Raw genomic sequence first — 15023 nt, 5'->3', positions numbered from 1 at the left:
CATCAAGTGGACTAAATCTGGTACGCTGCAATTGACCTTGTGTGTTTTAGTATAGTGAAAATAGTTTTTTTTGTTTGTTTGTTTGTTTTTTTAAACCTCCGGTTTGTCATTATACATACGGTAGAATGCTTTATTTGCACTCAAAGTCATTTTAACATTATCTTCCGGGGGTCGATTTATTCTGGTCAATTCTGCTAGATCACCTCCTAATGACACCTCACTGCCCCCCGCCCGTCCGCCCACCAAGTGAAGACAAAAAACAAACAAACAACCAAGAGCTTTCTGGCAGCACAGATTTCCTGCTAGATAATCAAATCAATAAATCACATTCACTTTTGCCAGTTATGAGACTGAAACAAGATGTTTGAGAGGCTGCTTCACATGAACCATTGGAAAGCTTCACAGATGAGTATCTTAAAAGAAAAAAAGGGCTTTTACTTTAAGCACCAAGATATTTGACAGGATGGTGTAGTGTCTAAATAATAACGGAGGGGCATCTAAAACAAACTGTACTGTTCTGTTTTAGTAGTTTCTTCATATATCACAAATAATTACGTGTTGAACAGTGCAGAACAAAATGCAAGCAGCTTTCCAGAGTTCCAATACAGGTGAATTTGTGAAATCCCTGAATAAAATGTGTTAATAACTAGAAACGACTGCTCCCATAGGCCATAACAGTAATGTTGCTGGCTGATGAAATAAACTGGATGGTGCTCTCATGGCAGATGGTGGTTCAAGCAGGTGTTCTCAACAAGGTCCAAACAATCCATCTCATTAATTGCACATTGTTCAAAAGACGACTCGAGGTAGCCCCAAACCCACCTGCGTTTGTATTCTCTACTATAATTGTTGCACAGAAATAAGGAAATAATGCCAGAAGTATTTATACAAAATCGACAGAAAAATGCTGCAGAATTAGGATGTACAGAAAACCAAAAGCCGTGGGAGGTCTGTGCATTACAGTTCAGCTAATAAATCACAATTCACAATCCTTGCTTCTTTATAAGTAAACAATCACTAGAAACAATTTGTGAAGGATTGCAACTATAATGGTTTCATTTGTTTTGCAATGCAAGCACTTTTCACACAGACAACTACAACCCTGTTTGTTTACATCCCATGCCATCATGTCACTGCAGGCACAAGACATGTCTTCCCAAAACATGGATTTATACAAGTGCTCCCCTCCCCCCATACTCACCAGTGCATTTTTCACATTTTTTCACAGTATATGACATGTTTCACTCTGTTTCAACAATTACATTCCAGCAATTGCCTGCATAGCATGGCCTGCGTCCAAACCAGCTCTGAAACAGATTTCCTTAGCAACAGTAGTTGTGGAGGGGCGTGGCACTGCGGACATTACCTTTTGGAGAGGCAAGGAATCATTTCTTATTAGCATACAAGTGCAATTAAAGTCATTCTCAGAGTGCATAACCTGCAAAAGTTGAAATGTAACTATTTTGTAACACCATAACTTGGGGAGAACACGAAAATGCCATTTAAAAATTGCAAACAGCAATTCCATTAACATCTGGCAGGGTCTCTCACACTACCAACCTTATTTCTTGCTGTACTTTATCCATTATTTTTCAACGTATCATCTAGTCTGTGGATCTGGCTTTTTAAAAATGTTCGGTTAGTTGCCCCGACATCTAGCTTGTGTGGTCCAGGAAGTCTCCCAACAGCCTTAATACATTCAACATCTGCCCTGGGAATTGCTTCAGAACCATAACATATATCCATCAATTACAGTTTCTCTCAACTGCAAAAAGCAAGATTTTACAGCAATTAAAATACATTCTGCATCAGCCATGCTCTTTGGAATACCCACAATTGTCTCATACTACTGGTGTTGGAGTGGAGTGGTTTGGAGCTTGCTTGTCTATATTTGATGAAACATGCAAGGCCATTGTTAAGCACAAGTTCAACAATAAAAATATACATTAACGTGACCTTATGCAGAAGTTCTGGGGATTGGTTTTGCTAAAGAAAGCTATACAGCATTTTAGAAACCATTTATCTAGATTATATGACACTTTGCATATACTGTTTAAACAATAGGCTATTAAAAACACTATCAAATGCAGGTCTATGTTGACCACAGCTGTATGCTATATTACTGTATATTCAACCACATCTCTCAATCTTAATAGCTCTCATTGAAGAATTGTATGTTATTTACATTCAGTACATGGTCTAGTTCCAGCTCTATTATTGGTTGCTCATCAAAAATATTTTGTTAGCTACAACCACTAATAATTTCTTATTATTATATCCATGCGATTTATATTCCTATGAACAATTGGTGTGTGAATTTAGTGGCAGAGTTTAGTTTAAACATCCAATGAATGGCTATTAATTTAGCAGTACTGTATATTAAAATGAAGCATGTAACCATTGTGGCAAAGTCTGGGGAAAAGTGGTAGAAGGACAGTACATAGAACTCCAAATAATGCGAAGTCTGTATCCTGTAGTTTAAGAGGGCTTGGAAATAAGAGGGCTTGGAAATAGGAGGAGAAAAAATGTGTAGTTCTACCATTTAAAAATGAGAGAAAGAACTACATTTCCTATAATCCCTCAGCTAGGCATAAGTAGCTGATTGCCCTGACAATCGGTCAACTAGAGACAGCTGTGGCTGATTGAGGCAAGCAGCAAAGGTAAAAAAGGGCAGGTTAAACAGTCCCTGGGTTGGGCTCCTTTACAAGGAGAATCTGGACAAACCCGAGTGCAAATAGTTTAAGGTTTGAAGAACTGTTTTTCTGACGTTCATTTGTACAATTTGTTATTTGAGTCAGTTGTTTTGGATTAGCCCACTGACTAAGTTAGGGTGCTAAAATATTGTTTAGGTAGTGCTCCTGAAGGAGTTTGGTTTTCTTTTGTTTGTTTTGTAAATTTGTGTTGCATTCTTAAAAGATGCAGTGCACTATTTATCAAAGCGCCCTGCTAAACAAATAAACCATACGTCTGTTGTCACTGTCATATACCCACCACCATTGGTAGCAGGAACCCAGAAATGGTGACCAAAGTTGCCCCAGACCAGAAGGGACAAGCCTCACCTTGTCACAGCATTAAAACTTGACACGTCTGCTAAAATGGCTACCACTTGGTTAACCTTTGAAGTAGGAGTAATAATGTTAAAACACCCAATTTGGTTTAGGGCTCTAATATTTTCAAGCTGTTACACTTGGGGAAAAAAAAAAAAAAAAGTTAGGAAAGCACACTACAAAAAAGTCTCGCTTTTATACTTATCATAAAAGTTACATTTCAAAACTGTTGTTAAGATATCAAATACTTTGCTTTAATTTGCCTGCAGTATTGACCGAGTTGATGTCATTCGGGCTCAGGTTCAGGTTCAGGTTCAGGTTCCTGGTTACACAATTTGATAAACAATATAATCCAGGAGACAATCCTGTATCAGTTTGCCATTACGAAACTACACATTTTATTTTTGTAACTGGCATAAATTGAAATTTTATTTAGAGCAGTTCTATGCACTACAAGAGACAGCTTTGCAGCAGTGCACAAACCCATCAATATCAATGAAGAAGCCGTTTGACCTTTAAATTAGATTTCATGCTTTGGAAAACTCAGGAATGCAGAAAGAACATCCGACAGATACGGTATACAACAACATGCTGTTACCAGAATGATTTAACCAATAATGAAGTCTACCAAATCACAGTCAGTTGAAACAGAAAACAGCAGATTGGGAGAGTGGATCAAAGATGATAAAAAGCAGGGTGCACACAGTTCTGTTTAAAAGGAGCTCCCACTGAAAGACAATGCATCGAAGAAAGTGCTGCACATTTCAAGATTCATCCATAAGCCAGTGCTGTACTATGAAGAGCTGCAGTTGATTAGAAGGTAATCTCTACTGAGGACCTGCTACTCGGAACAAATCAGATTGACCCATGTCAGCATGTACTTCGACCAGGTTGAATACCACCATCCAAAGGTGTATTTTATTTAATTATTTCTCTCATGTACATTAAATATAAAAATGGTGCAAAGGCTGCACAGTGAGCTAATTCACTTTTACGCCTGCACTGGAAACAATATGAATTGGATGCCTCTATGCATCCAATTCATAGCTACATTGTATGCATGTTAATATTTTATACAAACAACTCCTCACAGGGGCATAATGTACACTATAACAAACCTGCAGCTGCTCTGGTCCCACCTCCCCTAGCAGGTGTCACGGTTAATTAGGCAGGACTACAAATCTATGAGATTGCATAACCAAAGAGCTTATTTTTAGGATGGAATTTAGTTGGCAAGGGGTCAAAGCCACCACGTTGGCGGGGGAGGGGAGAAATCAAACCTCCTTACATAAGTTCTCACTAGTGCAGTCAGTCACCTAATGTTTGCCATTCTTTTCCTACATGGTTTTATTTATAGGTTAAAGTGGTTCTTGAAACAGATTAATGAATGTCAAATCTCTGAAAGCTGTGGTTGAATATGCTAAAGAACACTGCTAATGTTTGGTTCACTTTGAGATGACATCAAACAAGTACAGTACATCTAAAGTACTGCACATCTAAAGTTAACTGACTGCTCTTAATTATTGTCACACTACTGCATGAGAAAGAGGAACAAGGTTAATTAATGGCATATTCTATTTTCTTCTCTTTATTATGCCTTTTTGTTTAACTATTAGGCACAAGTGTTTTTAGTTATTGGATGTTCTGTTAAAATACTAAATGTTCTTTATTTTGAAAAACACAACCATATGGCACATGTGTAATATAGCCTAAACAACTGTGTTGCTTTCTGATGCTATACTGTATACTGTCTATTTTTTTTTTTTTTTCTAAACTCTGATTGACAGTTGTCATGCTGCTCAAGTATACATTTGATAAATTACAAGAATTTTAAATATTGTATTTATTCGGCCGATAATCATGATTGTCGTGATAATTTACAGACGACAATTGATAGCTGAAAATGTCATTATTGTCCAACCCTAATATACCGGTACTATATAAATGACAACCTGGAATTTCTTAAAACACTGCAGTGAAAACCATTAGCATCTGTCGATAAACCTTCTTTCAAAATTGAACTTTTCTTCATCCCTGCCACATAATTAAGCATTTATCACTTCAGAATTCCCAAAGGGTGCATTTCTATAATGGACTGCTGGAAGCATGCCTCAGGGCACTAGTCTGGACATAGTAAAGGTGGAACCTTCTGGAACAAATCTACTGACTATATGGAGCCAATCATGGGCATGTAAAGCCAGGACAATCTCAGCTTTGTAGCAGAAAGTAAACTCCTTTGCTTTGTTTATAGTGCTGAGCTAAAGAACTTTTCCTTAAAATGCATGGCATCAGGAATACAGCACTCAGATATACGTTATCGAGATACACATTAGTCACGTTTTACCGTCTTGGAATTAAGAATTCCGACTCCTTCACAAGTTTCCTTATACATAGACCATTTCTTCAGTGTTACAATTGATTTAATTATCCGTCACAGCCTGCATTTCTTTTTCACATGCGTAATTCAGTCTGTCCATAGCGTGCAGTACATACAGTACCCAAACGAGTTTCATCGGTACGAAAATGCAAATCAACAGAAAAAGAACAATAACTGCAATTTCAAATAAGTGGTTCCCAGAATATACATATTCTGTATATTCTATACATATACATATACATATATACATATACATATACATATATATATATATATATATATATATATATTTTTTTTTTTTAATTATACCAGTCTTCGTGCTCATGTGGTTTCTTTACTGTACCTCACAGTTCATAACTAAACATGCAGGGCATATTAACCACCGAGTGTCAGTTTTACTCAAACCACTGCAGCCAGGAGCAGACTATACTGCAGCACAGGCAGCTTGTGGGACTTTGAAACTCTTATTTGAGGGAATCGGACACAGGTCAATGCAAGACCATGAACACTTTTGTCCCATTAAACTGCCAGACTGTATTAAATTATGTATTGGGGATCACAGACACCTAATCTTTCCCCCTTTCAATGACTGCCCTTCTCTTTCAGAAAAGCAACATTCCTAAAAAGTCAATGCAGGTTTAAAGAAGATAACTGTACAACACTGGTGAAGATGATGCTTGCATTATGGTTTGATGAAAATGCCAGTTTAGTAGTACTGTTAGGTAAAAACGGGTTCATAGGCCTCTGATGAACGTGAGAAGGAAGATTTTTCTAACAATGCAGTATTGCATCAAGCTCCCATGTGGGATCACTCAGTAAGTGCAAAACATATGGATTATTACATATATTTTGGGTGGTCAAGGGTAAGATTCTTCAGTACATGAATACCCCCTATCCAATATACAATCAAACCAAAAGTTTAAATGTGCTGTCATGTCCAGTCTAAATGTACCCTTCTCTGTACAGTTAGAAGGTTATTGGGCTCATGTATAGCATGGTGTATTGTAATTTAAGGCAAGCTCCTCTATCAGTTCCAAACAGTGAAAAAAGGGCCTTTAAAACACCTTTTGTTTCTGATCAATGTGGCAAGATCTACTTCCTAAAGACCTACTTTGGTTTTAAATATTTCCATGTGACATGACAGATTACATCTGGTTTTCTGTGCGACACAGAATTAGAATTAAAATAATTGAGAACTGCAGCGCTACACGCTGATCACAACATACCTTCTACCTTTAAAGGCACAGTTCAATCCCAGCTCCACATTGTTAAAAATACAATCACACTGGCAATCAGGTTTCTGGGTAAAACCCATATAAGGTATGAAAAAGGTTTTGGCCTAATACAATACTCATGTTTACAATGTACTTTATGAGGATTACTAAAATAATAGCCATGACCTGGACACACTCCATCTACCAGTACTTCAAATCTGTGGGAAGTAGTTGCAATGCAAACATATAGTTTCACACATTGCTTCATTGAGCAGACTGCACGAAAACTTGTACTTCATCCAAAGATGTATGCATTCTAACCAGAGATATCTATGCATCAGATTCTAGATCAGGAAGAGGGTGACATTCACACAATGTAACCTTTCTTCTGTCCTACGGTAAATAGCAAATAATGGATATTTACACTAGCATGTGCTTTGCATCAATTACAGCAATGAAAAAGTATTTGTGTTTTCAAAAATCCTACACTCAATACTTGCATACAGTTATCTGTAGACACACAGTTTATTCAGTCTGCTTAGCATGTGACTCAGAGACCAAGAAAGCTTTTCATTCGACTCTACAAGGTATACCCTAATTGTCTTAATAACATATGCGGCACATGTCCTGACAGAGACTGCCTGAAAAAATGAAAACAACTGACTGGACAAGACAGTCTAGAGCATTCCGTGCACAATAAAAAATATATTTTAAAACACAGTACATACAGTATGTGGCAAACACTATTGTAAAAAAAACCTATACAGTTGTATCTGCAAATTGAAATCGTTGTTATAAGGTAACTCCTTTATAATAAAACGATTTTAAACTAGCACAATAGTCTGCATCTGCTAGTTGGTCAAAACATCTAAAAACTGTACCACAAACATTTTAAAGGAAGGTATTCATTTAACTGTTTATGTTAAATTATATGTTTCCAATTTCACTGTACACCATATAATTAGGTACATTTATGATTAAAAGGCTACGCCCTTAATGTTTATAGGATGAGGCCATGTCAGTTAGTCCAGTTACCAGTATTACCTTTCAAAGGGTAATGAAAGTTTAGACAGCTTATCTTTTTTATTGCACTATTGTCTGAGCTACAATACAATTGTATGGTAGGAAACTGCTGTTCCAGTGGGCTGTGTACTTCAAAACAAAAACACTCATCCAGTCCTAGATCAGTAAACTACACCCACATTCTCATTTTTCATTTTCACAGGGACTGTTTGGCCCCCCTATTTAAGCCTAGTATGTCTAAGAGCTTTTGTTATTATTATTATTTATTTCTTAGCAGACGCCCTTATCCAGGGCGACTTACAATTGTTACAAGATATCACATTATACATTACTTTTGTCAGTTATGGAAGGTTTAAAAATATCAACCAAAAGCATATAAAGAACCCTGTACAAAAGACAGTCACCAACTACAGAAAAGTTTTGGTTCATGTGAGTGATACTCTGGCTTCAGTGTAACAATTCTTTTTAATGTAATGCTAAAATATGATTTATTGTGGGCTGGAGCAGTGAAGCAGTGGCTTGGATAAAAAGCCAGGGCTTTTAAAAAAATAAATAAAAGACATTCAAAAGTAAAATGATGCGAGACAAAACATTAGGGAAGACCTGATTGATATTTTGATATTTCACTTCATGTACTTAATGGAACAAAAAGAACCTGAAAAAAAAAAACAGACCTCAGGTATTAGGAGTCTATTAGTTTAGGCCAAACACTTTAATGATTGCCTGGGTTTAACATAAATATAAGTACAAAGCAAGTACACACACTGCACTGTTATTAAGTTTAAGGACATAGATTACACAATAGTCTGTCCCCCAACTTGAGAAAAATGGTAACCAAATTGGATTCCTTGCATATTAAGGTTTGGAAAATAAGGACACTAACCATTTGGGTTCACTGGTCACAGATTTGATGTAAAGCAGCACATTTGGATCCGAAGAAAAGTGTCATTACTGGTTTGCAGCGGTGTTTAACTAGTGGCCCAATGTTTTACACACTGTCTCCCAACAGTTATGAGTGAAAATTGAAATGTAGTCTTTCTGGATTTGAGCGCCTACATCATTACAACGCACTGATTGCCAAACAGTTTCACAATAATTTATGGTAACTGCAGTAGTAAAAACAAAGCCATTCTATATCAAATGGGTTATTTGTTGTGGTAATCATAAAAATATATACAGCATCACAGCCCAAGGATTTTAGTGTATGCTGTGTGTGGCTCAGTTAGGTGGGAGCCAGAATCCACACAATATAAACAAATGTTTTGGCTCATACAACTTATTATGGGATATTTACTTAGCACCCAGTTACTGTGAAAACGGACAAAACTTGTTTTTCTGCAATTGTCAAAATAAAATAGTTTTTCATGTGTCAATTTGTTTAAGGGACTACAGTGCATCACAGATCAGATAAGGGATTCACCTGCACTGCAAACAGACTGCCTCTCACGTTGACTTGAAAACTTCTCTGACCAGGTGAGCAACAAGAGTAGTATACTTCCTTGCATTTCATTCCTTCATACAAATCAGCTGTGGAAAAATACTTTCAAATGCGTATTAGTGCAGAGGGAATTCAGCCATTTGGGATTTTCATATTTGTAAAATGGCCAGTGGCTGGGGGGGAAAAAAAATAAATAAAAAAAGTGATAAAAAAAGTAAAAGTTACTTCAAGTAGGGTTAGCAGAAAATGCCTTTTTCTTAATTCAAAAGGTCACACAACCAGTTCCCTCTGAGGACTCACATTTGCTATTGGTTGATTTTCTGGTTGTCAAAAGCTCTCATAATTGTAGTACAGAGCCAAGTTTAAACAAGTTCTTACTCTAAATGGGTGGTACCATAAATACAGCCTGGAGAGGTTATCTTGACACAACAATGCAATTCTATGGCTACGTTTTAAGACCTAGTAAAACAAGTTAAATTATATTAAATGATGATAACATTTTACAGAAAATACCAACACGTCATATTTTCACCGTGGGTGTAACAATCTTTCAAAACATACTTATTTTTCAAACCTTATAGGGCACCACACCTTTAAATAATGCACTGTGAAACAAGAGATTACATTCTTCTATGGAAAGTGCCTGGAGAAATTACCTCTAATAATAAAAAGTTATTTTCCCTGTCTCACAACAGACTTGTATAAAAAATATGATGATTTTCTTAGCAAAAATCCTATAGCAGGGATCATTTAAATCAAGCCAAAACACATACGAAAGACTTCCCAGTACAAACATTTCTTTGTGTAGTACGGCTAACATTAATGCATTGTTGAAAATGTGCCATGGTCCACCTATTTAGCATTTTCTTGTCTCATTATGCCCCTTTCCTAATAATGTTGAAAAAAAGCTTAAAAACACTTTTTAAATCCTACTTTTTCCCTGTGCTCACAGTGACTTTGACTGATGGAAAGCTTACTTTCTGTAAACTAAGTATAAACAACAACTCCCTTTCCAAGGAATCTATGAAGCATGTACTCCTAGTCCCATTGTGCCATGATGTAAATATTGCATAATGGGAAGACAGATGCCTCCGAGTTAAAATGCTGATGTATCCACAGAAAGAGTCCCAATGCATCAAGTCATTGGTGAACCATTATAGAATGAAGGCTAAAGGGTGGCCACTGATAAGGTCAGCCCTATTGTACCTCAGCTCTCTGTATCAACATCTAAGACTCTGTTCACACTACTGGGCCGGCCCTGGACCAGCCCAAAGCCAACCCATATTTAGGTCTGCAACCCCCTTTTTGTTTATTTTTATGGAACGATAGCCTGCACTCAGAACGTAAGAGCTACCGGGATATATGGTAATCCTTTTGCAGCAGATATTTTTTATTAATATTCTTTTTCAATGCAGCACAGTAGCAATTTTATGGTATATATTTAAAAAAAAAAAAAAAACATTGACTATTTTCAGTTGCTGTTATGGTGTGTAACAGGGTGACGGTCCGAGCTTACCCCCACCCACAATCACGTTATTCTCTCAAGAACACAGAGGTAATAGAACGTAGGAAACAGCAACTTGCTATCAGGTTGTACACAATGACTGACATTCACAAGAAACTCAAGACTGACCACCTAATAGTCCTACTGCTCCCTCCTAAGGAAAGACACAGCATTAAATAATGTTAAATACATTACACATGTTTCTTCTGATTTATACACATTTGTTTAACCTGCATGAATACAGTCTTTGTTTACAAACAAGATTGTTAAACTACTCATTTGTTTACTCATTATTATTCTCTAGTCCCTAACCATTACCAGTAACTTTACTGAACATCAGCATTACCCCTTCTCTTGGGAGATTACCGAACATATGGCTATAACAAAACCCTTGTCCCACATGTAAACGACAACTTCATTAAGGGAATTGCCCTAATCTAAATTCACCGTCACATATAAAATACACTTTGCTCAACAACACACACGATACATAATAAACCACTGCTCTAGCGCTAGTACAATAACCTTAACAATAATAATCACAATAACAGGCACTGAAATTACAGTGAGGGTCTCACCCTCACATGGTGCATCAACGATCTTAATATGTGTGGATGAGAACAGTATTTTATGTGTGTGTAAAAGCAAGCAGCTAAAATAAAGGATCTGTATTTTAATGTAAAGACACACACTTCTGTAGCTATGTATATCGTTGCATTCAAAATAAACAATGGTGGCTGAATTTTTATATTTAATCGCTTAGTTACTAAATAACAGGAAGAAACTGTAATTAACAAATTAAGCATAATTATGAATGCACTGCAGATTGTATATTATGTGAAAGAAATAACCTGAACGTTAACCCGCTATTTTTTTTTTTTTTTTTTTTTTTAAATGTAATATTTTTATAATTAAAGTTGTATGATGTAGAAATAATTACCATTCAATATTGATCCACTGCCATCTTGCCTAGCACAGACTCTGGGATGTGTCTGCTTTGCACATAACCACATTGGTAATGAGATACGAAAGGCCGGCCCTAAATCTGCTTGGCGGACTAAATCTGGGCTGGCCCTGGGCTGCCTTTTTTTTTTTTTGGAGCGTTCACATATGAGAAATAACAGCCCTGAGGCGACCCCTGGGCCACCTCAAATTGCAAGTGTGAACGGGGTCTAATAAATCAAGCAGCTTGGTCATTCTTAAAAACATGCTGGTACACCGGCACTCTGGAGAGATCCAGAACTGTCACTGTGCAGTCCAATCCATAGTAGTGACCTACAGTATTGACTTTATTCCATAATTTGCACAACAACAGCAAATCAATATACATGCATTACAAAAAGGGCACTGACCAGTCATGCATTTACAACTTCATTACAAACCTTACATATGCTGACTGTTTCCAACAAGCAGTACTATCCCCTATCTACTGCTGGATTACACAGTGTAAACAGGAGATAGCACCATCAAGGAGGGGGAAAAAATAATCTTTAACATTGTGTTTACGCAAATCAGAGCTATTGTTTCTTTTGGAGCCATTGGGGTTCTGTCTAATCACACATTGTGAAGGCTTGGGCTATTCAAACACTCACCATTTAACTTATATCAGCAAATGAATGTTACCTCTCTGGAGTGAGATTATCATGTTCAGCATTCACTCATACCGGAGTTTGAGCATCTTTACAGTCAGGTGGCTTAGATTATGTTTGACACTGATGGCATTTTAAAACACCCAAATCCATTTCAAATTATTTGGAATCCAGTTTAAAGACTCCTGAAAGTAGCTTATTTGAACGATGTCTAATAGAATGACACAAGGCACAGAATGTTTTACACATTCCTCAACTGTGGGAGTCCAAGGACAATATAGTTTGTTATTAAAAGGGGCTGACCCATGCCACTCAGATCATTAACTAATGATAATGCACTTCTATCAATACTCAAGATTAAGCTGGCTGTGCTCCTGCCCACCCTCACACGACTACAGTAGATTTATTTTGACTAAACTATGGCAAGCACCTACAGGGCTGTTTAACATCTACCACACCTTTTAAAAAACATTGTATAATATAGCTTAATATAACTAGCACACAGAATGACTAACCCTATTTCACAAAACTTTAGTTTCCAATACCAATAATCCATTGGATATACTAAGAACGGTTGGTGAATGAATATTCTGTTTTTGGAAACTTGTTTACATAAATAAAAATGGATTAGTATTATTGTTCTGCATCCTGGCAAATTTAGTTTAGTTTTGTTTATTTTTTGGAGAGGGTAGATATGTAATTGGATTAGAGGAACTTTAAGAGAATATTAGGCTCGTACTGTATATTTCACATTAACCCAAAAACGTGAGATTTTTTAAAATTGCTTCCCCTCCCCCCACAAAATTATTTTTAAAGTCCTGCCTCCAATTCTGAATTATACAACACTGTACTATAACCTTTTTTTCCGCCCGTTAAGCATGTTAGACGACGTCTTATCGTTCAGACACTGTGTGTGGATTCTGCATTTCACTTTACCAGACAGTTTAGAACTTACCGTGCATTTCATGATGGATTTCTTAAGATCTGACAACTAAATGTCCCAATGTAGCACTACGGCATACGCAATGTAACACGCTTAATGCTGGCTAGTGTCTCGTGTCGTGCTGTTGAAAGTGTAAATGCACCTGTAAATGATTCACTGAAACCACAGATGAGGACCTTTAATCAGGCAAATTACTTTCATCATTCCATTAACAAACTAGACGGCGGCGGCAAGATAACTTCATTCAGCAACAATGCAATCATTAAAACGGCCTTACCTTACAAGCTCTACAGAACATTACTAATTAATAATAATAATAATAATAATAATAATAATAATAATTACCTTGGCACATCTCACAAAATGGCTACTATATGATAAATCTCAGTATACTGCCCTACCTGACACCAGAGGCATCTGCGTAATTTGTTAATGTTTTAAACAGTCGGGTAACCTATGTAAATTCAGATGGAATGTACATTATCACAATGCAGTGTGGTGAAATACTGATTTGTAAACGACTCTTGCCACATCATTGCTTTGTATCAATACTCAGTAATTTGCTCTGAAATCTAGCCCAAACTGGATATCACACACCATACAAGGAAGGAAACACACATCAGCTGATATTGTGCAGCATCTACTTTTCTTGAATTCATCACCTAAACTGCTTCATTAAAATATTGACTATACTATATTTTAAACCCGAACAATAGTATAACATAGACATTACAATCCTTTATGAACATGGGCTACCGTGTGTAAATGCAGCCTACTGTGGTATCACGTCGCCAGTAACTGCTGCGCTAGAAAATGGACACAGAGAACACAAGGTAACACACACCAGTACAGCTGCGTATAATAATGCCACTAGGTGTCTAGATAAGCTATAAACGTGATAAAATGTGGACTATTATTGTTTTAAAAAAAAATCCTGACATAACAACTGTACACCTAACTGGATAGACTGTGGCTGTCCAGTCTAAAATATGTTTTAAAAAAACCTATGTTACGTGGAGTTCGAATCTACGATCCATGCATTATCTGTGTCTTAGTTCCACTCCCCCATGTTCCGATGGTGTGTCTCAGCCATTCTTACCTCGTCCTCCCGTTCGTTCTTGAAACACAAACATGCCGCTCGCTTCTTATAACCCTCCCCGTCGTAAGTCCTTGTCTGGTTAGGCTTGAACTTCATCATATATCCTCACCTTTGCCTCACTCGAAGCAACAAAAATGCAAAACCAGAAGAGTGAGGCTAGACCCGTGCAGGGTAGCTGCTATTTAAACCGGCATGAACAGAATGGAGAGTCCTGGGTAGATGGTTTAGTGACAAACTGCTCTTTGTACTGTATATTTCTCCATTGAGTCCATTCGCCTGGGATACTTGTTCTCCTGGTTTTGTTATTACTTTACCCAATGAGCTTGCTCTCTCCTCCTGCGCCTCTCGGTGCTCCGTCTTTTATTTTAACTGAACTCACAATCTGCTAAACGCAATCCAAACCTCCCCCTGACCTTTTGCAGTAGTGCGCAGCCGCAGCGCTATCACCACTTGGATCAGCGTTTTACAGCGTTATTACAGCAGCATGTACTCGCGGTAAGATACTGTTCTGGAATATGTGTACAGTCTAGTTGCTTATGTGTTACCAGAAATAATAATAATAATAATAATAATAATAATAATAATAATAATAATAATAATAATAATAATAATAATAACAAACTTCTGTTAAAATTGAGTCAGTTGAAGAATTGTGTGTATTTGAAGAATCTGATTTTTTTTCTTCTTATGTCTTATATAATTGTATAGAAATACACATACAATGTACTTTAATTGACTGATTAATGTCACAAGAAATATATTGGGGAGAGGGGGGTTGTGACACTGGGA

At 36.9% G+C, this 15023-nt stretch overlaps 1 protein-coding gene across 3 annotated transcripts in view; it reads right to left on the bottom strand.

The window, feature by feature from the left end:
- LOC117419958 (diphosphoinositol polyphosphate phosphohydrolase NUDT4B) overlaps positions 1-14682 on the bottom strand; it is a 35053-nt gene extending 20371 nt beyond the window's left edge. For 2 of the 3 annotated variants that reach the window (XM_034033385.3, XM_034033386.3), the window contains exon 1: positions 14235-14682. In XM_034033385.3, coding sequence (XP_033889276.1) covers positions 14235-14333 — 99 coding nt within the window. In that variant the 5' untranslated portion in view covers positions 14334-14682. Of the gene's footprint in view, positions 1-13147; positions 13234-14234 lie in introns of those variants that run through there. The other variant, XM_058986178.1, reaches the window with a different exon arrangement.
- Between the last annotated feature and the right edge of the window lie 341 nt (positions 14683-15023).

The sequence above is a fragment of the Acipenser ruthenus genome, chromosome 14 (genome assembly GCF_902713425.1).
Source record: "Acipenser ruthenus chromosome 14, fAciRut3.2 maternal haplotype, whole genome shotgun sequence".
Classification (NCBI taxonomy): Eukaryota; Metazoa; Chordata; class Actinopteri; order Acipenseriformes; family Acipenseridae; genus Acipenser; species Acipenser ruthenus.
Note: the sequence above shows the minus strand (reverse complement) of the source record. Positions and strands in the feature narration are given on the sequence as shown.